The sequence below is a fragment of the Mauremys mutica genome, chromosome 7, assembly GCF_020497125.1.
Source record: "Mauremys mutica isolate MM-2020 ecotype Southern chromosome 7, ASM2049712v1, whole genome shotgun sequence".
In the NCBI taxonomy this organism is placed as follows: domain Eukaryota; kingdom Metazoa; phylum Chordata; order Testudines; family Geoemydidae; genus Mauremys; species Mauremys mutica.
Window position 1 is genome coordinate 31103189 of NC_059078.1, and position 25637 is coordinate 31128825.

Consider the following 25637-nt stretch of genomic DNA (forward strand, 5'->3'; position numbering starts at 1 on the left):
CCTATCTATCCATCCTTCTATCCACATACACAACCACCTATCTATCCATCTACATACGTAACCGCCTATTTATCCATCCATCCATATACATAATCATCTATCCATGCATCCATACACATAACCATCCATCCATCCATTATCAGCTCATCCACATACATAACCATCCATCCATCCATTCATCAGCTCATCCACATACATAACCACCTATCTATCTCCATACACAACCATCTGTCTGAATAGACCTGAGGTAGGCGTGAGTGAGGTCAGAGGATAAAACAATCACGATGAGAGATGGAGAAGATTCTTACCCATGGAAGCGAGGGGAAAGGCCAGGTCTTGGAGAAGTGATGAAGGAAGAAAGAGCAGGGTTGGTGATATGCCAGGTGAAACAGGGCAGAGGAGAGAGGCTGCCAAGATTACAGTGCTGGGATGCAGAATGGAAGATAGACACGGGAGAGCTCAGAGTTTGGAACAGGGTTCTAGCCCTGGATTCTCCTTGTCCCCTCTTTGCAGAGCTGCAGATAGTCCGCACATCACTGGCTGTGATTGGGAAGGGATGTCTTTCAGCTGCGTTCAACTGTGTGTTTCTGTTCACAACCGAGCTCTACCCTACACCGATCAGGTAAGATGCTGTATTCCCTACTGAACCCTGCACCCAATTCCTTGCAGCACAGCGCCCCCTAGCATGGCACTGCAGCATTGGAGTCAGCACTGACGGAGAGGGGAGAGTATACCCCTACTGAGCCCCCACCCTGCTCCCTGCAGCATAGCACCTCCTAGTGCCATGCTTGGGCATTGTGGTCAGCACTGGCTGTGAGAAGAGAGCATCTCCTACTGAGCCCCCACCCTGCTCCCTGCAGCACAGCGCCCCCTAGTGCCATGCTGGGGCATTGGGGTCAGCACTGGCTGTGAAGGGTGAGCAGCACATCCTGCTGAGTCACTATTTAGCATTCCCAGCAGGTCTGCCCTCCCAGTACTGAGCTAATCCTTCCCTGTTCTGGATGGTTATTTCCCTGCAACGCCAGGCAGACCGGACTGGGCTTTGGAAGCACCATGGCCCGGATAGGAGGTATTGTGGCTCCCTTGGCCAAGATGTTGGATGAATACTTCTCCTTCCTGCCGCCATTCGTCTACGGTGCTGCCCCAATCATCTCTGGCATTGTGGCCACCTTCCTCCCGGAGACTCTCAACCAACTACTGCCAGACACTGTGGAGGAGGTGGAGAGCAGGTTGGTCTGGTGGGGGGGTCTTCCTGTCTGACCCTGACACCTGCGGCCAAGACAGGGCTTGGACTCCAAAGGCCAAAACACTCAGCTGGTGCTTGGGATCACCCCTGTCCCCACCCAGCCAGCAAGGCAAATTGTGCAGAGTTGTTATTATTTGTATGACTGTAGCACCCAGGTATCCAGTCATGGCCCTGTACCCTGTTGTGCTAGGTGCTGTACAAAGGGCTTCCTGATCATCCTCTATCCACTGACTGATTCCAGTGAGTGGAAAGAGACTGGGCATGTATGTTGAAAGATAGATAGCTCTCCAGGCCCCCATTGTACCAGGCGCTGCACAGACCCCAGCCAAGATTGGGGCCCCTGTTGTGCCCATAAACGCACAGTGAGACGGACTCATCCTGAAGAGTCTAAATCAGAGATCCCCAAAATGTGGGGTGTGCCCCCTAGGGGGCACAGAGGAATGTTCAAGGAGCATGGTGGGGCCTGGGCCAGCTCCCAGGGGGAGCAGGGAGGGAGCGCCACCCAGGCCTACTCCGCTCCCAGCTCTGGTCTGGCCCCACCCCCAGCCTCAGCCCCTCTGTTCCTAGCCCCGGACCCACCCCCAGCTGCCGCCCCCTTACTCCTGTCCATGTCCCCCACACTCCTGGAATTGCAACCGTGCTCCCGATCCCAGCTCAGGGTGTGTGTGCACGGAGAGGGGTAAGAGGGGGCATGACAATGAAAAGTTTGGGGATCGCTGATCTAAATGGATAGTGAGTGGCAGGAACAGAGGCAAGATAGGACTTGCCCAGTGTCACAGCAAGTCAACAGCTGAGTTGGGATTAGAACTGAGCCACTCCTAAGTCCCCACCCAGAGCATCAACCACTAGACTATGGAGCTCTTCAGGGGTATACTGCCCTTGTATTGTTCCTCTAGTGAAGTTTAGCCCTGGTGAATAATGTCTGAGCCTCATTTTAGTATTCAAACTGGCTGGAAAGTAACTTATGCCTGTTTTGCCTCTCTGCTTCATTGGTATTTCCCTCCCTCATTTCATCAAAGGTCCCAAATGAAGAGGGGTAAAGACACCAAAGAGAAGATTCCCCTTCAGAACCAGAAGAAAGTTCTGCTCAAAGAGACTTGCTGATGGCACTTGGACCCAGATGCCAATGGGGGTTGCGGGGTAGCAGCAGCTCAGTTTCAAATATTCCTCCATCCAATTACACATACTCTCACAGTTAACACCTTGTCCCTTGAGACCCACACGCAGGGTGGGCTTTTGCACACAAGGATTCAGGGGAGAAAGGGGTTAAATCCGCACCGCAGCTTGGGGGAAAGGTTGCAAGAGAGAAACCTATTGGGAAAGGAATGTGTGGACTGATTCAAAGCTCTCAAGAACAGGCAGGAACCCTCCACCCCCAGGGCTAACCAAAGCTCTGAGTATGCCAAGGAGTACAATGATGCCCTTTATCTCCTAGGTGGCATCAGCTTTCTGTAATGCAACCTTTCCCCCCGCGCTTTGAAAGGAGTCAGGGACAAACTCTTCTGCTCTCAGAGGCTACTCTGCACCTGCCTGTCACAAGAGGTGGATAAAGATTACAGACCCCACTGGAAATATAGCCGGGATGACTCTATCCCAAAGCTTTTGTTTCAGCCTATGCACTGGAGAAAACAAGTCTTTGTATACTGGGGAGCAAACATGGCCCTATAATAAACACACAGTCATTTCACAGCATGGTGTCTTGTGTTTACTTAACCTCTGAGCCCAGGGCTGGTTCAGTGAGATGCAACAGATTGGGGGAAAATACATGCAACAGTGCATGTGAGCCTTTCTGCCCCCCTAGTGGCTGGCCCTTGCAACTACAACACCTGGCTGAGCTGCTCTTCTAGCTCAAACAGTAGTAATAATAATTATATGTAGCACTTAGACAGTGTTTTTCAGGGCCACCTGGGGGGGAGGGGGCAAGTGGGGCAATTTGCCCCAGGCCCAGGGCCCTGCAGGGGCCCCCAAGAGAATGCCCCGGCCCCGCCTCTGCCTTCCCCCATCCCCCGGCGCCTCAGCATGCCGCATACAGGAGTGGCCCTGGACAAAGCTAAAGTGGCGTGGCTCTAGCAGGGCCTGAGCTCCGCCCTGCTCAGAGCCGCGTGGTAAGGGAGCGGGGCTGTGAGCTTCAGGGCCCCACTGGAGTCACGTCACTGCAGCGCTGTCCAGGGACACTCCTGGACGCGGTGCGCTGAGGCTCCGGGAGAGGGGGAGGCGGGGGTAAGCAGCATGGCAGGGGGCCGGGGCCGGGGGGAGGGGGGGTGCTGGATAAGGGGCAGGGAGTCCTGGGGACAGTCAGGGCACAGGGAGGGGGCAGAGGTTCTGGGACGGGGGGCGGTCAGGGGATGGGGAATGGAGGTTGGATCATGGGCATTCTGGGGGTCTGTCAGGACTCGGCAGGGGGTTGGGGCAGAAAAGGGACAGGGAATGTGGGGTGGGGTCCCGGGGTGGTGGTTGGGGAGCGGGTCTTGGGAGGGGGCGGCGAGGGGACAAGGAGCAGGCTGGGTCAGGGATTCTGAGGGGGGCGGGCAGTCGGGGGGCAGGAAGTGGGTGGGAGTTGGATAGGGGGCAGGGCCAGGCTGTTTGGGGAGGCACAGCCTTCCCTACCCTAAAGCTCATTCAGCAGTTTGAGGGTTGCAGTCAGCTATTTAACACAAAGAGCCAAGCTGTTATCTTTTTCATGGGGGAAGGATCACATGAGAAGAGCAATATCCTACACCACCTACCTCCTTCCCAACCCTACTAAGGGAGACCCCCCCCCCCCTCCCCTGCATTCCCCGAGGCTCCAGAGGGGTTAATTCAGTGGTTCTAAAACTTTTGTACTGGTGACCCCTTTCACATAGCAAATCTCTGAGTGTGACCCCCCCCTTATAAATTAAAAACAATTGTTTATATATTTAACACTGTTATAAATGCTGGAGGCAAAGCAGGGTTTGAGGTGGAGGCTGACAGCTCATGACCCCCAGTAATAACCTCATATCCCCCTAAGGGGTCCTGACCCCCAGTTTGAGAACCCCTGGGTTTTAGCACCCTGTGTCCATTCACATGCATGTGCTATTTTGAGCATTTCAGTTTTCACAACAAAGGCTCATCCCAGATTCTGGAACAAGCTCAAATGCTCAGTTTGTGGAGTATGTACATAAGCTGTACTAAAGACAAACCCACGGTAACCATCTCCAGTTTGTGAGGGACCCCGTGGAGCCAGTCTCTAGGAAACAGATACATTCATCGAGGTTAAGCCCATTAATGGCTATTAGCTAGGATGGGTAAGGAATGGTGTCCCTAGCCTCTGTTGGTCAGAGGGTGGAGATGGATGGCAGGAAAGAGATCACCTGATCATTACCTGTTAGGTTCACTCCCTCTGGGGCACTTGGCATTGGCAATTGTCGGTAGACAGGATACTGGGCTGGATGGACCTTTGGTTTGACCCAGTATGGCCATTCTTATGTTCTAAGCTAAATGAACCCAAAGTTATGGAGACAGATATGAGCCAAGGAAGCCAGCAGAGTATCAGAAACCTGGAAAAATCTCTGACTGGATGGGCTCAGGTGTTTGGTCACAAGCTGAGGTGGTTCAAAAGTTTTGGATTTTTTTTTAAGCAGAATTTTTTTTATTGTTTCTTTAAACAAACACAGCAAGCAGCAAATATTTGGCCACACACTTCTGAAACCCCAAACCATGTTCAGGTTTTGGCAGACTAATTTCAGCTTTTCAATTAAAAAAACACAACACATTTTGAAGGAAAACAGACATTGTCCGGAATTTTTTTCTGCTTTATAAAAACCCCTAGTTTTCGATTCAGAAAAAGTTTTGACAGAAAATATTTGTCCAACCCTTTTAATGAGCTTTAGTGCCTTTTAGCACTAGCTGATGCTGAGAACCAGTGATACCTTGTAAAGGTGACTTGAAAAGAAGTTTTCTCAAAACTGGGTTTGTGCCGAGATGTGGAAGGTTTTTAAATGTTTATTTTTCCCAAGGCTTCCCCGGGAGGAGGAGGGGCAAGGGGGGCAATTTGCCCTGGGCCCTGCAGGGGCCCCCACGAGAATATAGTATTCTATAATATTGCAACTATTTTTTATGGAAGGGGCTCCTGAAATTGCTTTGCCCCAGGCCCCCTGAATCCTCTGGGAAGCCCTGGTGCTTTTTATTAGCAGATCTCAAAATGCTTTACAAAAGAGGGGAGTATCATTATCCCTGTTTAAAGGTGGGGGAAACTGAGGTGCAGAGAGGGGGAAATGACTTACTCAAGATCACCCAGCAGCAGAGCCAGGTCTTCTAAGTCACAGGGCAACACTCAGTCCTTTAGGCCACATGGCACTGGGCATCAGTGGTTCTACTGGCTGCATCCAGCTGCCTCCTCCATGTCTGCCCCATTCTCCTGTCTCTAGATACTCATAATCCTCAACCCCCATCGCTGTAAATTGCAAATACTTTCCTTAGATGGAGAAGCTCTGAGGTGAAGCTTTCTCTGTAGTGCTGTTCCCTTGGCCCCAGTATTCAGGGCCTTGTAGAGTTCTTTCCATTAGCAGGAGAAATTGATGATATAGACAGGTATCAGAGTAGCAGCCGTGTTAGTCTGTATCCGCAAAAAGAACAGGAGTACTTGTGGCACCTTAAAGACTAACAAATTTATTTTAGCATGAGCTTTCGTGAGCTGCAGCTCACTTCTTCGGATGCATAGAATGGAACACACAGACAGGGGGTATTTATACATACAGAGAACATGAAAAGGTGGAAGTATGCATACCAACAGGCAGAGTCTAATCAATTGAGATGAGCTATCGTTAGCAGGAGGAAAAAAAACTTTTTGAAGTGATAATTAAGATGGCCCATAGAAGGTGTGAGGAGAACTTAACATAGGGAAATAGATTCAATTGGTGTAAGGACCCAACCATTCCCAGTCTTTGTTTAGGCCACAGTTAATAGTATCTAGTTTGCATATTAATTCAAGTTCAGCAGTTTCTCTTTGGAGTCTGTTTTTGAAGTTTTTTTGTTGCAAAATTGCCACCTTCAAGTCTGTCACTGAGTGGTTAGAGAGGTGGCCTAAACAAAGACTGGGAATGGTTGGGTCATTACACCAATTGAATCTATTTCCCTATGTTAAGTTCTCCTCACACCTTCTATGGGCCATCTTAATTATTACTTCAAAAAGTTTTTTTTCCTCCTGCTAACGATAGCTCATCTCAATTGATTAGACTCTGCCTGTTGGTATGCATACTTCCACCTTTTCATGTTCTCTGTATGTATAAATATCCCCTGTCTGTGTGTTCCATTCTATGCATCCGAAGAAGTGAGCTGCAGCTCACGAAAGCTCATGCTAAAATAAATTTGTTAGTCTTTAAGGTGCCACAAGTACTCCTGTTCTTTTTATAGACAGGTATGTTCCTGGTAGGTTTTCATAGATTCATAGAGTTTGAAGTCAGAAGGGCTCATTATATAATGTAGTCTGATACCCTGTACGGAGCCCAAATAACTTGTGTTTGGCTAAAGCACCTTCCAAGCAGGGCAGCCAGTCTGGATTTGGAGTCATCAAACGACGGAGAATCCACCACTTGCCTCAGGAGTTTGTTCCAATGGCTAATCATCCGCACTGGGAAACACTGTTGCCTCTAATTGGAATGTGTCTGGCTTTAACTTCCAGCCATTGGTTCTTGTTCTGCCTCTCTTGCTAAGCTAAAAAGCCCTTTAGTATCTGGGATTTTCTCCCCATGAAGGTCCTTGTACACTGTTGTCAAATCACCTCTCAATCTTCTTTTCCTTGAGAAGCTAAACAGAATGAGCTGCCCAGGTCTCTCACTGTCAGGCATCTTCTCCAGTCCTCAAATCGTTTCTCTGGCTCTCAGCTGCACCCTCACCAATTTTTCAACCTCCTTTCAAGAATGTGCGCACCAGAGGCAGTATTCCACTCTGGGTCTCACCAATGCCTTATACAGAGGTAAAATTTCCTCCCTGCTTCTACTCACTACTCCCCTGTTTATACAACTAAGGATCGCATTGGCCCTTTAGGCCCCAGCATCGCACCGGGAGCTCATGATATAATCTAGTTTATTCACAAAGAATGCACACAGTCTTGTTTCCCCGAGCACAGAAGAAAATAACAACAGCCAACAGTTTCCCTGCTCAGAAATCCCCAAGTCTGCCCCACAAACAGGCTCTGTGCCCAAGAAGCCCTGCCTCTCTGCGTCCTCTCAGGCTCCCACAACTGTTTCTGGCTTCCTGCCTCAAGCATACTCAGGATGCAAAACCAACCTCCTAGCCCCTGCGTCTGCAACCCGGGAAATCCCTCAGCAGGCAGGGTGTAGCTCTGAGCTTCTGGTGTGGGGGGAGATCACTTCATTCTTTGTAGCTGGCTCTACTGCATAAAGGGGCTTAATTGCTTCTTCCACAAATTGAAACGGGGCTTGGCACACCCATCAGATTTAGCGAAGTCTGTGATTGTCTTTCAGCGGTTCTCAAACTTCATTACACCGAATGAAGGGGACCGAAGCCTGAGCCCGTCTGAGCCCCACCGCCCCGGGTGCGGGGGCCAAAGCCAAAGGGCTCCATCATGGGAAGTTGGGCTCAGGCTTCTGCTTCAGCCTTGGGTCCCAGCACGTCTAAAGCCAGATCTGTAGACCCCATTAAAATGGGGTCACGACCCACAGTTTGAGAACCCCACGTCTTTGGTTTTAATGCACCATGAAACTACACTTGAAGCTGATTTGTAAATAAAGATCTCTTAGGAAGAGAGACTGTTAAATTGTTGTTGGTGGGTTCATACAGAACTATGCTCAATTTTTGTAAGTTGATTTTAGTTAGATTATTAGATTGTGATTTTTCCATTTACCAATCAGGCAACCCCCTGAACCAATAAAGGACAGTGTGAAAAAAAAAGAACTCACTTGATGGCCACTGATAATAATCCCTAGTTCTTGCCTAGGGCTTTGCAGCCATGCTTCTCAAAGCGCTTTATAAAGGCGGTCAGGACTGTTACCCCAGATTTACAGATGGGGGTGGGGTGTCTAACTTGTCCGAATATCCCTTTTCAAAATGAGACGTTTTGTTTTCAGTTTCTAAATGACTGTCTTGAGGTTCCCACGGCCCCTTTCCAGGCCAGGTGTCCCATCCCCTTGTTCTGTGGAGGGGAAGTTCTTGGACTGTGCTCAGGACTGTGAGTCGCCCTGTCACCCCTGCTTCCAACGAAAGGGCATTCCCTCTGGCAGCTGGGTGGCAGCTCCCTCCCTCATGCACTGCCCTCTGGGCAATGCCAGCCCTAACCTGGTCATTGCACCCCATTCCCTTCAAATCGTTCCCCTGCGAGATCCAGCCCCTGACACTGGCTACTCCCAGCAATCCCAGTACCTCTGCCCCCAACGCTGTGGTAGGCTCCAGGGTATCAGTTGTACCTTAAACCACCGCTCCTGCAAGCCACGCAGCACTTGCCGGCACCTACAGGGACACACAGAAACAAGAGAGAGGGGTAGAAATTGGGGGGGAGGAGGAAGAGAGGGGCTGGGCCATGGTTTGCAGGAAGGCGGGAGGCATAGGTGCTGGAACTAGGGCTGTGGGGGGTGCTACAGTACCCCCTGGCTTGAAGTGGTTTCCATCATATACAGGGTTTACAGTTTGGTTCAATGGCTCTCAGCACCCCCACTGTAGAAATTGTCCCAGCATCCCTGGGGGAAGGAGGAAGGGGCTGGGCCATGGTTTGCACTCAGTAGCTGCTCCTGCGGTAGCCTCTGCTCCTACTTCCCTCCCCATGACAGGCTGCAGCCGCCATTGATTCTGCAGTGCAGATGGCAGAGCTGCCTCCTCTGTCTGCCCGGGTCAGACAGGGGCCCTCACAGAGCTGTGGGTCAGGGCACAGACTGGCTATGTGAGCTCATACTGCCCTGCTCAACCCCACAGAACAGAACTGCCCCACTTCTGCTGAGCTCCTCAGCTTTTCCCTCCCCCGCAGCAAACATACGACATGACCCAAAAGAAATATCTGTCCATCCATCTATCCCCATGCACATCCCCCCATCCCCATATGTATCAATTTATCTATGCCAGTCACTGGTACCTGGGAACCAAGACAAACAACCCATAATGCAACAGTCTTAGGATCATATCTCATATCTCTTTTTTACTCAGCTATTATCCTTCATTAAAACCCCCCAAATGGCTTGATTGAGGCCCCTAGCACTTGAGCTGCAAGGCGAGAGTGGCAGCATGTAACAAACAAAGGACACCTCCACTAAGCCCATCAGCCTACTAGGCTGACTCTGGCAGTTCTGGACATACCAAGACACTCCTCAGACATCAAAACTACACCACAGCAGGAAGAGCCTTGTGAGGAAGAATGGACTCAGAGTTAATGCATGAGATGAGGACTCACGAATTCAGGGCTCCATCCCCAGTTCAGTTTCAGACACTTGGGCAACCTCATAAATACAGTATGTATTATAAGAATGAATCATTTACTTTGTCTTGAAGTGCATTACAATCATTCTTTCCTCTCTTTTCCCTGCAAGTTTCATTCTGATCATTTGATTCCAGATCCATTGTGGAAGGATTTCTTTTTGTAAAGAACCATGGACAAACTTGGCACCACATTCAAATGTAAAACCACATTAAAAATAACAGATGTAAGATGTTTTCCAAAAAAAACCTCATTTTGGCTCGCCCCATGCCTCAGTTTCCCCATCTGTAAAAGGAAGATAATAGAGCAGCGCAGGTTTTCCATCCAGAGAAAATTCATTGGGATTCCAAAAATATTTCCAGCCTGGAATCAGGATGAAAAGTTGAAATCTCAAAATATTTCAAAATTAAAAAAAAAAAAAAATTGGTTTGGTCAGTTGAAACGTTTTGTTTATCTTTCAACCATTTTGTTTTTTCCAAAGCTTTTTTTCTGTAATTAGCTCAAATTTCTAAACAAAAAGTCATTTTACACTGAAAAACTGAAATTTGTCATCTCCAATTTTTCATCTTCAAATCTTTTTTCTTAAAATGTTTTAGAGTTGAGACATTTGTCAAAAATGACACTTTCCTGCAAAACCCTTTTGCTAAATTTTTTCAGACCAACGCTAATTACAACCCTCCCTTTGGTCTGTCTTGTCTATTTAGACTGTAAGCTCTTTGGGACAGGGATGGCTCGCACTATGGGGTTGTACAATCCCTGGCACAACAGGGCTCCAATCTCAGCTGGGTATATCCAGGTGGTATTTTAAGAACAGTGATGACTCAGGACTAGGGTGACCAGATGTCTCGATTTTATAGGGACAGTCCCAATTTTTGGGTCTTTTTCTTATACATGGTCCTATTACCCCCTGTAGCGAGGCGGTGGGATACCCCACAGCCCCGCTGAGGGACGAGCCTCCCCTAGCACCAATGTGGGCGGACACAGTGGGTCCTGTGCCCGCCCCCCAGAAGTCACGGTGCAGGACAGGAAGTAGAAAAGCCCCACTGCAAAGCTCAGGAGAAAGCCAGCCGCCGGAGAGGCCAGATGCCTGTGGCCTAGCTCCAGGTTGGGGAACGTGAGCAGGGCGGCCGACCCGAGGACTGGCCGGGCCAGCCGAGCCTACCCCTCGCCAGCTACCCCGAGGAGGAGCCGCGCCTACCCCTCGCCAGCTACCCCGAGGAGGAGCCGCGCCTACCCCTCGCCAGCTACCCCGAGGAGGAGCTGCGCCTACCCCTCGCTAGTTACCCAGAGGAACCAATGGTGCTGGAAACCTTACGATGGGGAGTCCGGAAGTAGCCTGGGGGCAGCAGACCCTGCTCTGGCCGCAGCAGGGCCAGAACCAATGTCAGTGTGTTGCGGTCAGGATCCCCACTGACGCAGCAGCGAGTCTTCTGCCGCTGCTAGGGCCCCGGGCTGGGACGCAGTGGAGCGGGTGGGCCCACGTCCCCCCTGCCACCCCACTCATGGGTGGCAGTCTCCCCCTCGCACCAGACGCTCAGAAGCCGGAGCTCCTGACTGTGTGTTTGCTGCCCTGCCCTGACCTAAGCTCATATTGAACTATTGGCTCAGCCCTTGCTTAAGGGCCTGAGTTCCTGACTGTGTGTTTGCTGCCCTGCCCTGCCCTAGGGCCTGGGTTCATATTGAACTATTGGCTCAGCCCCTGCTTAAGGGATATCGGGACGCGGGGGGGCGGGGCAGGGGCAGAGGGGGAAAAAATGGCGGCAGAGCAAAAAAAAATAAAAAATCCCCCACCCCCGATTCCTCCTCCCTCCGCAAGCGCTGGAGGGAGGCCCGGGAGACTCAGGGGAGCACGGGGCCGGGGTGAGTGTGAGTGACTCAGGCACGGTATCTGGAGGGAGAGTACGGGGTGGCCCGCGGGGCCAGGCAGCGGCTGTTCTCCCCACTTGGGCAGCAGGACTTGGGAGCAGCCGCTGCTGCAGCTCCCACTGCCGCGGGGGGAGGAAGCGGCCGCTGGCCAAGCTCGGCAGCTGCGGCTCTGGCGCCCACGAACCCCCCGAGCCCGGGCCTGCTGCGGGGACCCAGCGCGCACGCTGCGCATACCCAGCCCCTGGCCACTCGCGTCTGGGCTGGCTGCCGAGCTGGTGCAATCCTGCGGGCGGCCTCGGAGTGGGGGCAGCAGGCCCCAGCCCCCCGCATCCCGCTCGGGTCCTGCAGGGGAACGAACGGGACTGGGCTGCCGATGCCTCCGCCACGGGATTGCACCAGCTGGGCAGCCAGCCCAGACGCGACTGGCCAGGGGCTGAGCGCAGTGTGCGCGCTGCCCCGCAGCAGGCCCGGGCTCGGGGGGTTCGGGCCCGGGCACCAAAGCCGCAGCCGCCGAGCGCCACGTGCTTGGCCACTTCCTCCCCCCACAGCAGTGGGAGCTGCAGCAGCGGCTGTTCCCGAGTCCCCTGCCCAGGTGGGGAGAACAGCCACCACCTAGCCCCACGGGCCGCCCCCCTACTCTCCCTCCAGGTATCGCGCCCGAGTCCTGCCTGCTCGGGGCCAGGCCAGACTCACACTCACCCCGGCCCCGCACTCCCCTGAGTCTCCTGGGCATGGCATGCTTGGAAAGAGGCGGGGATTTGGGGAGGGAGACAATGGGGCAGTGAGGGGGCGGGGATGGGGGTGAGGATTTGGGGAAGGATCCAATGGGGGAAGGAGGGGGCGGAGTCGGGGCAGGGGAGGGCGCGAGCCCTTTGGGCTCCGGAGCCTTTGCTTGTTTGTCCAGTGTCCCGACCTAACATTGGTCAGGACGCGGGACAAACAAGCAAATATCGGGACAGTCCCGATAAAATCGGGACGTCTGGTCACCCTACCTAGCTCTGGGTTGGGGAATGCTGGCAGGCCGCGGCCGACACGAGGACTGGCCGGACCAGCCGAGCCTACCCCTCGCCAGCTACCCTGAGGAGCAGCCGAGCCTACCCTTCGCTAATTACCCGGAGGAACAAATGGTGCTGGAAACTGCTGAGGATGCCAGCCAAACCCAGATACCTTACGATGGGGAGTCCGGAAGTAGCCCGGGGGCAGCCGACCCTGGCCTGGCCGCAGCACGGCCAGAACCAATGTCAGTGTGTTGCAGTCAGGATCCCCACTGACGCAGCAGTGAATCTTCTGCCGCTGCTAGGGCCCCGGGCCGGGACGCAGTGGAGCAGGTGGGCCTGTGTCCCCCCTGCCACCCCACTCACGGGTGGCAGTCTCCCCCTCGCACCAGATGCTCAGAAGCCGGACCCCTCGCACCAGATGCTCAGAGCTCCTGACTGTGTGTTTGCTGCCCCACCCTGATATAGGGCCTGGGCTCATATTGAATTATTGACTCAGCCCCTGCTTAAGGGCCTGAGCTCCTGACTGTGTGTTTGCTGCCCCGCCCTGACCTAGGGCCAGGGCTCACAGTGAACTATTGGCTCAGCCCCTGCCTAGGGGCCTGAGTTCCTGACTGTATGTTTACTGGCCCGCCCTGACCTAGGGCTTGGGCCCAGAGCGAACTAGTGCTGTTGTGTATTTGGTTGTCATGGTTTTTGTTGCTATGGCAACTGAGTTAGATTATTATGGGTTAGCTCAGCCAGCTTCAGCCGGCTGAGTGAGTTCTCTGAGTCTGTAAATAAAATGGTGGTTTTGTTAGCTGTCTGCTGTCTGGCCTCAAGTGATTTCTTCCTAAACCGGCTGCCCCCAAGGATATAACAAGTGCGAGGTGGTGGGATACCCCACAGCCCTGCGGAGGAAGGAGCCTCGGCTGAGCCCTTCTACACTCCCCCACCCCCTGTCCCGATTTTTTACATTTGCTGTCTGGTCACCCTACTCAGGACAAAGGCGGGCTTGTGGTATCTCAGCTAAATCTGGATCCTTTTTAGTTATAGTTAATTTCTAGTCCTGTGGTGTGAATAATATACTCACCCAAAGGCAATCTGGTTTAGCAGCTTGGATCAGTGTTTGTGTCACCTTTGCACTGGAAACATTTAGCGCCGTATCTAGCACATTGCTTTCAGACTCTCTCTTTTTTGGACTTAATCCATGCAAAACAAAGTAAAATTGTAACCAAGTGACTTGCTTAAGGCCTTACATAACCTTCTGAGGGATATATAAACCCCCACCTGCTTTTCCAGAGGGTAAAATGCAAGGATCAATGTGGCATTAAGCTTGGCAAAACCATTCCCTTATGCGTCAACAAGTCATAGAAAAGGTGTGTGGAGTTTTCCCGCAGCTGACAGGAAACTAGGAATGGTTGCATGGAATTTTTGCAACAAAGGAGAAGCAACGTGGTAGCATACTCAGTTATTTAGGGAGAATATAACTCAACGCCTCTTGTTTGGAAACTACACCCTCAAGAATCTCTGGACACTATTTGCGAACAGCTGACTTTTTCTAAGTGCTGTGCTTTATGGGTGTCTTTGAAGTTGTGAAGTGGAATACAAGCAGGATTCAAATTAACGTCTTTCTGTGTAGATATTTTGATCGCACAACGTTTAATTTTTACAAGTAATCGACCTATTTCAGGTAACGTCGGTTATTCGAGCCCCATCGTTTTTGCTTAACCCAGACGGTTACTGCTGAATCTTCCAACCCGGCACCATGAGTTTTGCCGAGCTCTTAGACCACGTTGGGGGGATGGGTCGCTTCCAAATCATCTATGTTATCTTACTGGCTCTTCCAGTTTTCATGATGGCCAGCCATAACCTCCTGCAGAACTTCACTGCTGCCACCTCTGAGCACCACTGCCATGTCCATATCAACATCAACAACACTCCTTACACCAACCTCACTGGAAAGCTCGCTGCCAAGGACCTCCTCAGGGTCTCCATCCCCATGGACAGCAAGCTGCAGCCAGAGAAGTGTCACCGCTTTGTCACTATGCAGTGGCAGCTCCTAGACTCCAACGCCACTGTCACAAACCTGACCGAGCTGGAGACTGAACCCTGCGCTGACGGGTGGGTGTACGACAAGAGCATTTTCACCAGCACCATCATTACAGAGGTGAGAGCAAGACCTGCTGCAGTGCGGGTAACCGGCTGGGAAAGGGATACTGAAACCATGGGGTGGAAGTTGGGGTGGATGAGGTGAAAATATTTTTGTTGGAATCATGTCTTTTCATAGATTTTTGCACGCAAATTTCACTGTCCTATGGGCAGAGAGGGTCAGAGTATCTATCTATCTATCAATCCTCCTCTTCCTAGTATCGGATCTTAAAATTTGCACCAACCTACAGCCCCTGCATGTCTATTGACATCGGCTTGGTTTCAGCCCAGGGTCGCCCAGAGGATTCAGGGGGCCTGGGACAAAGCGGGGGAGCCGCGGCGCTTGTACTCACCCGGTGGCGGTCCGGGTCTTCGGCGGCATTTCAGCAGCGGGGGGCCCTTCAGTCGCTCCGTGTCTTTGGCAGCACTGAAGGGCCCCCCACTGCCGAAATGCCGCCCAAGACCCGGAGCGACTGAAGGGCCCCCTGCCGCTGAAATGCCGCTGAAGACCTGGACCGCCGCCAGGCCAGGGCTCACAGGTCCCCTGTGGGGCCCGGAGCAAATTGCCCCACTCCCCCCCCCACCACTCCAGGCGGCCCTGATTCAGCCTAAGACAGTGCAGAATTTCATCCAGGGCCATGTGCTGTTCTCAGTTACATTCTGGCCCCCAAGGCGACTTCAATCCATGCAGCTTCAAGTGGCTGCCATTACACAGCTGTAAAGGAAAGCAGGACATGGCCTTTACGCTTCACAGAGTCTTGATTCCTTCAGTGTATGAGTAGGAGGAAGCTGTGGTTGCAGTGGTTGCGGTGGGAATTCCCCCGTCCATTTTGCAGTCAGCTTCCTCCCAATTAAACTGGACATAATCCACTAATCCACATTAAAGGAACCATGAATGATGCTAAGAGCTAGCCCTGCTCTCCCCTAGATCTCAAAGGGCTTTACAATAGTGACTAAACTTTACTATCCCATCTCACAACTGGGGGAAACTGAGGCACAGCAAGGCAGCATGACTTGTCCAAGGTCACAGCAAGTCAGTGTCAGAGCTAGGAGTAGCGGTCCCAGTCTCTTGAATGCTCACTCCATTCAAAACCATCCACCTCACGTGGGATCATTATATTTGATCCTACATTAACATCTAAAGGACCCATTCTGCCAGGCACTGCAGAGACCCTAGCTGAGTTCAGAGACTCACCGTGCCAGATGCTACACAGACCCAAGCTGAGAGTGGAGCCCTGTTGTGCCTGGCACTGCACAGAGCCCAACTCAGACTGGGGAACCCTTGTGCCGGATACTGCATTGACCCCACCTCCAATCAGGGCCCCATTGCACTGGGCACTGCACAGACCCCAACTGAGACTGTGCTGGGTGCTCTGTGGACCCCAACTGAGATTGGGGCCCAACTGTGCTGGGTGCTGCACAGGGACAAAGCTAGAGACCAGGATGATCCTCCCTCATTTTACAGATGATGGACATTGAGACTCAGAGAGATTAAGGCTGTGATGCCCTGCAGATCACATTTCCCATTAAATGTAGGTAGCTTTGGACTTGTAATTAACAAATTAAAATTAATTGTAATGATTGCTAGGGGAACTGGCTGTCTAAATGCCATTAATGGCTCTGAAAATCTCAGCCCCAGTCTGGGGCCTTGACCACAAGCCAGTCTTCCTCCTGGAGCCCAGCTTCATTTTCTCTCTCCCTTACAGTGGGACCTGGTGTGTGACTCCCGGCAGCTGAAGCAGATGGCTCAGTCCATCTACATGGCTGGGATCCTGGCAGGAGGCATCCTCTTTGGAGGTCTGTCAGACAGGTGAGAGCAATGTCGTTATGAAGCCGAGCAAAGCTAATTCCTGGGGGAATCAGGAATCTCGAGCAGGTGGAGAGGAAGTTATGGTACCTCTGTATTTGGCACTGGTGTGACTGCTACTGGAATCCTATGTTCAGTTCCAGTGTCCAAAATTCCAGAGGGATGTTGGTAGGCTGGAGAGGGGTCAGAGAAGACCCACGAGAATGATTAAAGGCTTGGAAAACGTGCTTTACAGTGAGGGACTCCAGGAGCTCGAGCTATAAAGCAAAGGTTAAGGGGTGACTTGATCACAGTCTGTAAGTGGAGCCCCTTGAATTCGTTTAATAATTGTTTATTTTATTTTGGGGGGAATTTCTTGTTTTTTTTGTTTTGTTAATGTTATCCATGCACAGGGATCGGTTCTTGCCTCTGGGGGTTGGGAGGCCCTGGAAAGGGGCTGAATCCAGGGCCACCCAGAGGGGGGGGCAAGTGGGGCAATTTGCCCCAGGCCCCGCAGGGGCCCCACGAGAGTTTTCAGGGGCCCCCATGACAGTTTTCAGCGGGTCTTCAGCGGCAGGTCCTTCAGTGCCGCCAAACACACCCGGATCGAGTGAAGGACTCGCTGCCGAAGACCTGGAGCTCCTTTTGCTCCGGGTCTTTGGTGGCAATTCGGCGCGGGGGCTCCTTCCACTCCGGGTCTTCGGCGGAAGTTCGGCGGTGGGTCCTTCACTCACTCCAGGACCCGCCGCCGAAGTGCCCGGAGCGGAAGGACCACCGCCGCCGAAGACGCCAGGACCCCTGAATCCTCTGGGCGGCTCTGGCTGAGTCCTACCACCAGGGGTCGGAAGGCTCTGGGGGAGGTGAGTCTTGCACCCCGGAGCCTGCCCTGCACTCATCCCGCAGAAGCGGCTCCTGGGGTCCTGTGTGGTGTGGCTGGGCCTGGGTCTCGACTCCGGGTGTTGTGGCCTGGCACACGGGGTCGCAGAGCTGTTCAGGTTTGTCTAGGTGCCCCCCCCGCCCCGTTCAGAGTAGGGAGCCAGGCCGAGCTTCACAGAACAGGAGCTGCCACTGCAGCGTGAGCTTTTAGCTTTATTTCATATTATTTCACATTTGCAAAAAACATGGGGCTCTCTATATAGGTACCTACGTGGGGAGCAGCAATCTGATAAGAGGCTTTTCCAGTGGTGAGCTTGAGCCGGTTCACAGGAACCGGTTGTTAAATTTAGCAGGCCTTTTAGAACAGGACAACTGGTTCTATAAAGGCTTCCTTTATTTAACAAAAGCTCCGGCCCAAGCTCATTTCCCCCTCCTCTCCTGAATGCTCCACCCCCTTCTCCTCCCCCTCCCCTGCTTCCCGCGAATCAGATGTTCGTGGGAAGCCTGACCAAGCAGCAGGCAGGCAGGTAAGCTGGGGGAGGGGAGGTGCAGCTGGCTCAGTGGCTCCCTCCAGCACAGCTCCTGGTCCCGGAGAGCGGCTCCCTCCAGCCCGGCACCCCCCGGCCGAGCACCCCCAGCCCCAGCCCGGTCCCGGCCCCAGCCGAGTGCCCCTGGCTCCGGCCCCGTGGCTCCCTCCGGCCCGGCTCCTGGTCCCGGCCGAGCGCCCCTAGCCCGCCCCGTGCCGGCCCCCACCGAGCACCCCCAGCTTCGGCCCCGCGGCTCCAGCCCAGCCCCCACAGCGCTGGTACTGGTCCCGGCCCCCACGGTTCCATCCCGGCCCCCACGGTTGCGGCTCCAGACCGGCTCGGGCCCCGCAGTGCCGGTGCTGGTCCCGGCCCCCGCGGCGCCAGCCCAGCCGGCCCCGGCCCCTGCAGCGCCGGTGCTGCGCCCAGCCCGGCAGTTGCGGCACTGGCCTGGCTGGTCACAGCCCGGCTCGGGCTCCGCAGCGCTGGCACCGGTGCTGGGCCCAGCCCCCGCGGCGCCGGTGCTGGGCCCGGTCCGTATCCGGCCCCGCGGCACCGGTGCTGGGCCCGGCCCCCGCGGCTCCAGGCAGCACAGTAAGGGGGCAGGGAGCAGGGAGGGGATGTTGGAAGAGGGCAGGGGAGTTTGGGGGACCGTGGGGGGGTGGATAGGGGTGGGACGGTCAGAGGGCAGGGAACAGGAGGATTGAATGGGGGCAAGGGTCCTGGGGGGGGCAGTCAGGAAGGAGCAGGGGTTGGATGGGGTGGCGGGGGGCAGTCAGGGGCAGGGATTCCAGGGGCAGTCAGGGGACAGGGAGAAGGGGTGGTTGGATGGGGCAGGGGTCCTGGGGGGCAATCAGGAATGAGAGGAGGGGTTGGATGGGGCGGCAGGGGGTGGTCAGGGAAGGGGGAAGGATGGGGCAGGGGTCCCAGGGGGGCGTCAAAGAACATGGGAGGTTGGATGGGGCAGGAGTCCCGGGGCGGGGGCGGCCACGACCCCTTCGTGGGGTGAGGAGGAGGAGGGAACCTGTTGTTAATATTTTGGCAGCTCATCACTGGGCTTTTCCATCTAGCAGACAAAGGTCTAACAAGACCCAGTGGCTGGAAATTGAAGCTAGACAAATTCTGACTGGAAATAAGGTGCAAATTTCTAACAGCAAAAGGAATTAACCATTGGAACAACGGCCCAAGGGCTGTGGTGGATTCTCCAGCCCTGGAGATTTTTAAATGAAGATTGCATATTTTTCTAACAGTCAAATATCAGCCGGGGATAACCTTACTGCCAAGGCCCTAGATTGCCTTAATCCAGCGCTGCAGGCAGGGCTGGCTCCAGCTTTTTGGCCGCCCCAAGCGGTAAAGCAGGAAAAAAAAAAAAAAAAGATAATGCCGATCGGTGGCACTTCAGTGGCAGCTCAATCGCGCCGCTTCATTCTTCGGCAGCAATTCGGTGGCGAGTCCTTCGCTCCCTCTCTTCCTCTTCAGTGGCACTTCAGCGGCAGCTCAAAGAGGAAGAGAGGGACTGAGGGACCCGTCACCGAATTGCCGCCGAAGACTCGGACATGCCACCCCTTTCCATTGGCCGCCCCAAGCATCTGCTTCCTTCGCTGGTGCCTGGAGCCAACCCTGCCTGCAGGCCTCATCATTAGCAGCTATAGCACAGGTGACATGAAGTATTTTCATCAATAACCTTTTGTCATGTGCCACAGAGCTGGTTTTAGAACTGGGGCCTCCTGCCCTCTTAGCCCATTCCCCAAGCCAGGAAGCCATGCCAGTCAATGGCACCAATTGTTCCTTGCACCAGGTTTAACTCCTACTCTGAACACACTTGCCTCAGTATCCTGGGTTTCCCTCACCTGTTCTCTTGGTTCTTTTTGGCTCAGGTTTGGCCGCAGGTCTGTCTTGATCTGGTGCTACTTGCAGATGGCTGTCACGGGCACCTGCACTGCCTTCTCGCCCAGCTTCACTGCCTACTGCATCTTCCGTTTCCTGACTGGAATGGCCTTCTCGGGCATTGTGATGAACGGTGTCTCTCTGTGTAAGTGTGTCCGGCGCCTGCCATCCCAGACACAAGATGAGCTGGTTACTGGGGATGGACGGAACTGCCTTGTTCCTGCTGCTGGTAAATTACTCTGTGGTGGGAGCACAGAGAGACCAGAAGCACACACAGCATGGGTGGGATGTCCAAGGTCTCAGCACCAAAAATTGGGAGCTAGATTTTCCAAAAGTCCTAGTTCCCATTCCAACCTGGATTTACCAAAGCACTCAGCAGCCCTCTTTGGGACACTGATTGCCACAGCTGACAAAGACCTGAGCACGTTATTTAGGAGGTATTTTGCACCTCGAAATCTGGCCCTGTCCTCTTCTGAAAATTTAGTACCTAAACGAGAACTGAGTGCTCTGGAACAATCCCACCTCCGTGTGCTTCTGCAGTGCCAGAGCACAGGAGATGCCACAAAACAAGGCAGCTTCCAATAGCATGCAGGTCCCCAAGAATGGAATGGAAGTTATTCAGAGTGGAGTGCCGTCATCAGATGGTGATGATTCACAACAGAACAGAGATTCCACAATACGTCTTCTACAGATCAGGCACAGGCCATGTGCATCAGCCAGGAGCTACAGAATGCCCTCCTCATTACTAGAAAGTCCCTTGCACTATACAACATATACAGGTCCTCTAGGAACTGAAGGACCCAGGGGCAGTTGGGTATCAGAGGCTAATGGGACTCAGCTTATTCAATTACATAATAGCTGTGTATTGTGGCTGATGTACTTCAGGGTGCATAAGTGTGCCATTGCGGGGTGTTGGAGCTGCTGCAACCCTGCAGGGTACAGTACAGCCTGCTGCCGCTGGGGGGGGTCTTCTGGAGTGTTTGCAACCCTGCAGAGGGCAGTACTGCCTGCTGCCACTGGGGGGGTCTTCTGGAGTGTTTGCAACCCTGCAGAGGGCAGTACTGCCTGCTGCCACTGGGAGACTGGTGCTGCTGTAGCCCTGCAGGGTACAGTACAGCTTGCTGCCAGCAGGGGGCTGGAGTTGCTGCAGGGCACAGTACTGGCTGCTGCCGGGGGAGGGGGAATGGAGCGCCTCTAGCAGGGTGCAGTACCACCTACTACCACTAGGTGGGATGCAACTAGCAGGGAAGGCGGCATGGATCAGGGAATGCGGATTCTGGGGAGCTATTTCATCTCAGCCTCAAAGAGCCAGGGGAAGGCTGTTTGTACATGTTTCTGCTGCCTCTGCTTGTGCTTGTTCTCACCACTGGAGGCCATCAGTCCAAGGACAGAGAGATCATTTCCCCTTTGTGTGTGTCTCTCCCCAGCTGTGGAATGGACACCGACCCGCACACGGGCCATTGTGGGCACCATGTATGGATACTGCTACACAATCGGGCAGTTCATTCTGGCTGGGATGGCTTACGCCATCCCCAACTGGCGCTGGCTGCAGCTTGTGGTGTCTTTGCCCTATTTCATCTACTTCATCTACTCCTGGTAGGTTAGCTCACCCTTATCCTTTCTGATCCATTCCCCTTCCATCCTGCTTTTCTCACTGGATGCAGGAATGAGACAAACTTTAAGCAAGTAGAATAAACAAATCTCCTATCCTAGTTCTTATAATCTTGCGTCTCGATTACTGCAACATCCTCTTCTCCGGTCTTGGCAAATGCAATCTTGCTCCACTTACATCCATTCAAAACACTCATGCAAAGATCATTTCCCTGTCTCATTGCTTTGTCCATGTCACCTCGCTCTTTGCAGCCCTCCACTGGCTCCCCGTTCTTCATCACATCATACATAAACTACTCATCTTCACTTTCAAAGCCGTCCACGCCCTACTGCACCACACCTATCCCATCTGTCATTCACTAGCACAATGCCGACTCCCAACTCCGACTGGCCCATGATGCCTGCCTCCGTTGCCCGCCAGGGCCGCCCATAGGATTCAGGGGACCTGGTGTCTTCAGTGGCGGCAGTCCTTCCGCTCCGGGTCTTCGGGGCACTTCGGTGGCGGGTCCCGGAGTGAGTGAAGGACCCGCTGTCAAACTGCCGCTGAAGACCCAGAGCGGAAGAAGCTCCAGGTCTTCAGCAGCGGGTCCTTCACTCAATCCAGGTGTGTTCGACAGCACTGAAGGACCTGCTGCCAAAGACCTGCCAAAAATTCTCATGGGAGCCCCTGAAAACTCTCGTGGGGGCCCCTGCAGGGCCTGGGGCAAATTGCCCCACTTGCCCGCCCCCTCCCGCCCCGCCTCTGGGCGGCCCTGTTTGCCCGCTTGCTAAATTTTCAAACAAGCACCTTTGTGCATTCTATCATGCTGCCCCTCATACCTGGGAGGAGTTCCCCTGTAAACATCAGCAAAGGTACCTCATTGTCCTCCTTCAAACTCTCCTTTGCTGTGTGGCTTACAAAAAAACCTGACCACGGTTAGGTTGCTGATGTGCAGAGACCATTGCCTATCATGCTGACCAATACTGTCTCACTGTTTCCTTGTGTTCCCCTGTCTGTATCCACCTGTTGTTGCTTGTCTTGTCCTTAGATTATAAGCTGTTTGGGGCAGCGACTGTCTTTTTGTTCAGCACGTGAGAGAATGGGGTTCTGCCCCATGACTGGGCCTTCAGGGCATTACGGTAATACAAACAGTGAACAAAACTATGAAAGCGGTGGAGTTTCATACCTGGAATTGTTTCAGCAAACCAGGGAAATGGCAAGACTTAGAGGATAACGTATGAATAGAGAGAGTTGAAGATTTGACGTCTTAAATTTGTTTTCCATGAAAAATGGCTTACTCCCCCCCGAAAAAATCTGTTTCCTTCAAAAATTTTCCATGGAAGGAAACATTTTATTTTAGTTTTCAGGATTGGGGGGGGGGGGCGGAAGGTTTGCTGAAAAATAACCATTTCTTTCTAAATTTGTTAATTTTTTGACACAACAAACGTTTTCATTTCAATGTTTTAGAGCCATGTTTTTCCACTTTCCCCCATTTTCCAGTGGAAAAATGAAAGCAAAAGGAAATAAAAGAGAGGAAATAAAAAACAAACCAACCCCAAAATGGAAACAAAATGAAAACTTTTGTTTTGTTGAAAAAAAAAATTAAATATTGTGAAAAATTTCCAGTGAAACCAAAGAGGGCTCTACTCTACCCCTAATGTCACTGCTAGGTAATATGAGGAACTGACCTATCATGGGTATTTATCTGGCACTCACCACCATAGTATCTAGGCACACCACAATGTTTAATATATTTATTCTCACAGCTAGAGCTGGCTAGCAAAAAACATGAGAGTCTTTGAGACTTTGAAAAATTTTCCCATCCCGAATCTGGCCAAAAGTCAAAACCAGGAAAACTTTTGTAAATTGATAATCTGAAAAAATATTCCAGTTGGGTCAGCTGAAATGTTGCTTTTTGATAATTTTGAAATTTTTCTTTTTGATCTGGAGCTTGTTTATTTTTTACCCTTTTTTTAGCGTAAGTGATCAAAAATTGTGAAACAAAATTGTTGAAACTTTTAATTTTGACAAAGGTCACATTTTGAATTTTTTTTTTAAATCAAGAGATTCATTGAACCCGACCTTTCCCTGCAAACAGTTTCAGTTTGGACAAACCTGCATTCTTCAATGGAAAAATATTTCAGCAGAAAAGTGCCGACCAGCTGTAACCACAACACCCTTCTGAGGGAGAGCAGTGCTATTATCCTATTGAACAGATGAGGGGATTCAGACACAGAGACAGACTAAGTGACCTGCAATGGTCGCACAGGAAGTCTGCAGGGGAGCAGGGAATTGAAACCAGGGCTTGGCTATCACCCAATCACCATCCTTCCTTCCTGATGCATGGCAAGGTGCAATACCACCTGCTGCCACTGGGCAGTCTCCTGGCAGGAATGGCGCTTCAGGTTGCAGTAACACCTGCCTGTCACTAGGGGGCTGCAGATAGCAGAGGGGGGAGTTAAAGCAGAGAATGCAGGTTCCACTGAGGCTATTCCACAACATGCTCCCTGCTGCCTCTGCCACTGCTTGTGTCCTGCACTGGCTTTGGGCACTGCCCCTAGTGTAGAAGCACAGCACCGTGCTCCAGTGGGGCTGATCCCAGTTCAACAAGAGCAATGCGCGTGTTCTGTGCAGGTGTGTTTTCATATCTTCTGCTTCCCAGGTGGTTTGCGGAGTCCGCCCGCTGGCTGGTGATAGCCGGCAGACACAACGAGGCAGTGAAGCAGCTCCAGAGAGTGGCCAGGATAAACAGAAAGAAGGAAGAAGGAGACAAACTCAACACAGAGGTAAGCCTGGATCTCAGAGAGGCTGAGAGCTCCCACCAACTCCAGTGGCCGATATAGGAACACGAGACAAGCAGATATAAATCAGCATGGTTGCACTCATGTCATGGGGACTCTGCACATGTACACCAGTGGCGCAACTGGCTTTAGTGTTCCCTGAGCAATGGTATTCTCACCATGGTCTGACTTCTTTCTGACACAACTGGATTCCCATACCTACAAGGTATCTTCTATCAATCTTTCTACCTATAGCCGGACATATATAACCACCTATCCAGCCATCTATGCATCCATCTCTTTATAAACATATACTCATACACATATCTCTATTCATCTCCATCGATCTTTCATCCCCACACACACCTCTCTATCCATCCATCCCTCTCTTCCTACACATACACATTATTTGGTCTGCACTGAGGCCTGCTCTGAGACAAGAATTTTGGCACCACTGGATGATCCAGAATCTCATTCCCTCCCATTCCCCTCCTCTGTTTCCAGGCCTTTCCCACCATGGAGGCCCCATGCTGTTACCCAGAACTCTCTTCTCTCCCCAGGTCTTGAGATCCAACATGCAGAAAGAAATAGCCTCTGCAAAGAGCAGCTATACCTTCATCGACCTGGTGCGGACCCCTGTCGTACGCCGGATCTCCTTCTGCCTCTGCTTTGTATGGTTAGTCGGCTCTTGTGCTCGCAAAAAGAGGAAGCTGAGACTATGATATGAAGCAGCCTGCAGCAAGGAAACCAGGCACGACAATTTGCTGAGGAATGGGGCAAATAATGGATTTTCTGACCTGCAGGCAATTCTGAAAAAATCAGTAAAAAAATCATTTTGGGTTGAACAGAAAACCATTTTTTTTCTTAATTTCTGACTAATCAAAAAGTTGAAAAAACATTTTGTTTCGATTTCAAATAGTTTAAGATTTTTTTTAAAATAAAATTAAAGAAATGTTTGAGACAAACATTCATTTTGAACTAAAACTGAAAACATTTAGATTTTGTTTTGGTTTGGTTTTGTGGGGCTTTTTTTTTTTATCTGAAACAATTGAGCAAAAGGGACATGAATTCCCTAAGCATTTTGATGTCGTGGAGTCTGCATTTTGTGCTGAAAAAGGTTTTAGATGAAACATTTTGCTCAGCTCTACTAAGCCCCACTGATGCTCCACTTCATCCCATGGCATGTCAGTGACAGCCAATTTCAATTGGCATGACAGTCAATTTCACCTTGATTGAATATCCCACTAGATCACAATTCAGCATGTTATAGCTAGACTTCGGTAAATCCCACCTGGGAGACAGCATGTAGAGAAAACCATCAGGAGGCACTTCTACCCAGAAGCAGGAATAGGACGCAGGAGTCTCATGCGTCTGATGAAGTGGGTATTCACCCATGAAAGCTCATGTTCCAAAACGTCTGTTAGTCTATAAGGTGCCACAGGACCCTTTGCTGCTTTTACTGGCTCCTATAGTCACCTATTCCTATTACTAGGACACATTCCATGTGCAGAGCGGGGAAAAGAACCCAGGAATCCTTGGTGCCTAGTGTGTCTTGTTCCAGCTATTGGACCCC

The 25637-nt window shown here is 52.1% G+C and overlaps 1 protein-coding gene across 1 annotated transcript in view; it reads left to right on the forward strand.

Moving 5' to 3' along the window:
• LOC123374034 overlaps window positions 1-25637 on the forward strand; it is a 47925-nt gene that overhangs the window by 14007 nt on the left and 8281 nt on the right. Inside the window, exons 8-16 of the mRNA XM_045023431.1 lie at window positions 514-622; window positions 1026-1229; window positions 2266-2347; window positions 14229-14639; window positions 16327-16430; window positions 19684-19838; window positions 21121-21289; window positions 23947-24070; window positions 24625-24740. Coding sequence (XP_044879366.1) covers window positions 514-622; window positions 1026-1229; window positions 2266-2347; window positions 14229-14639; window positions 16327-16430; window positions 19684-19838; window positions 21121-21289; window positions 23947-24070; window positions 24625-24740 — 1474 coding nt within the window. The remainder of the gene's footprint in view (window positions 1-513; window positions 623-1025; window positions 1230-2265; window positions 2348-14228; window positions 14640-16326; window positions 16431-19683; window positions 19839-21120; window positions 21290-23946; window positions 24071-24624; window positions 24741-25637) is intronic.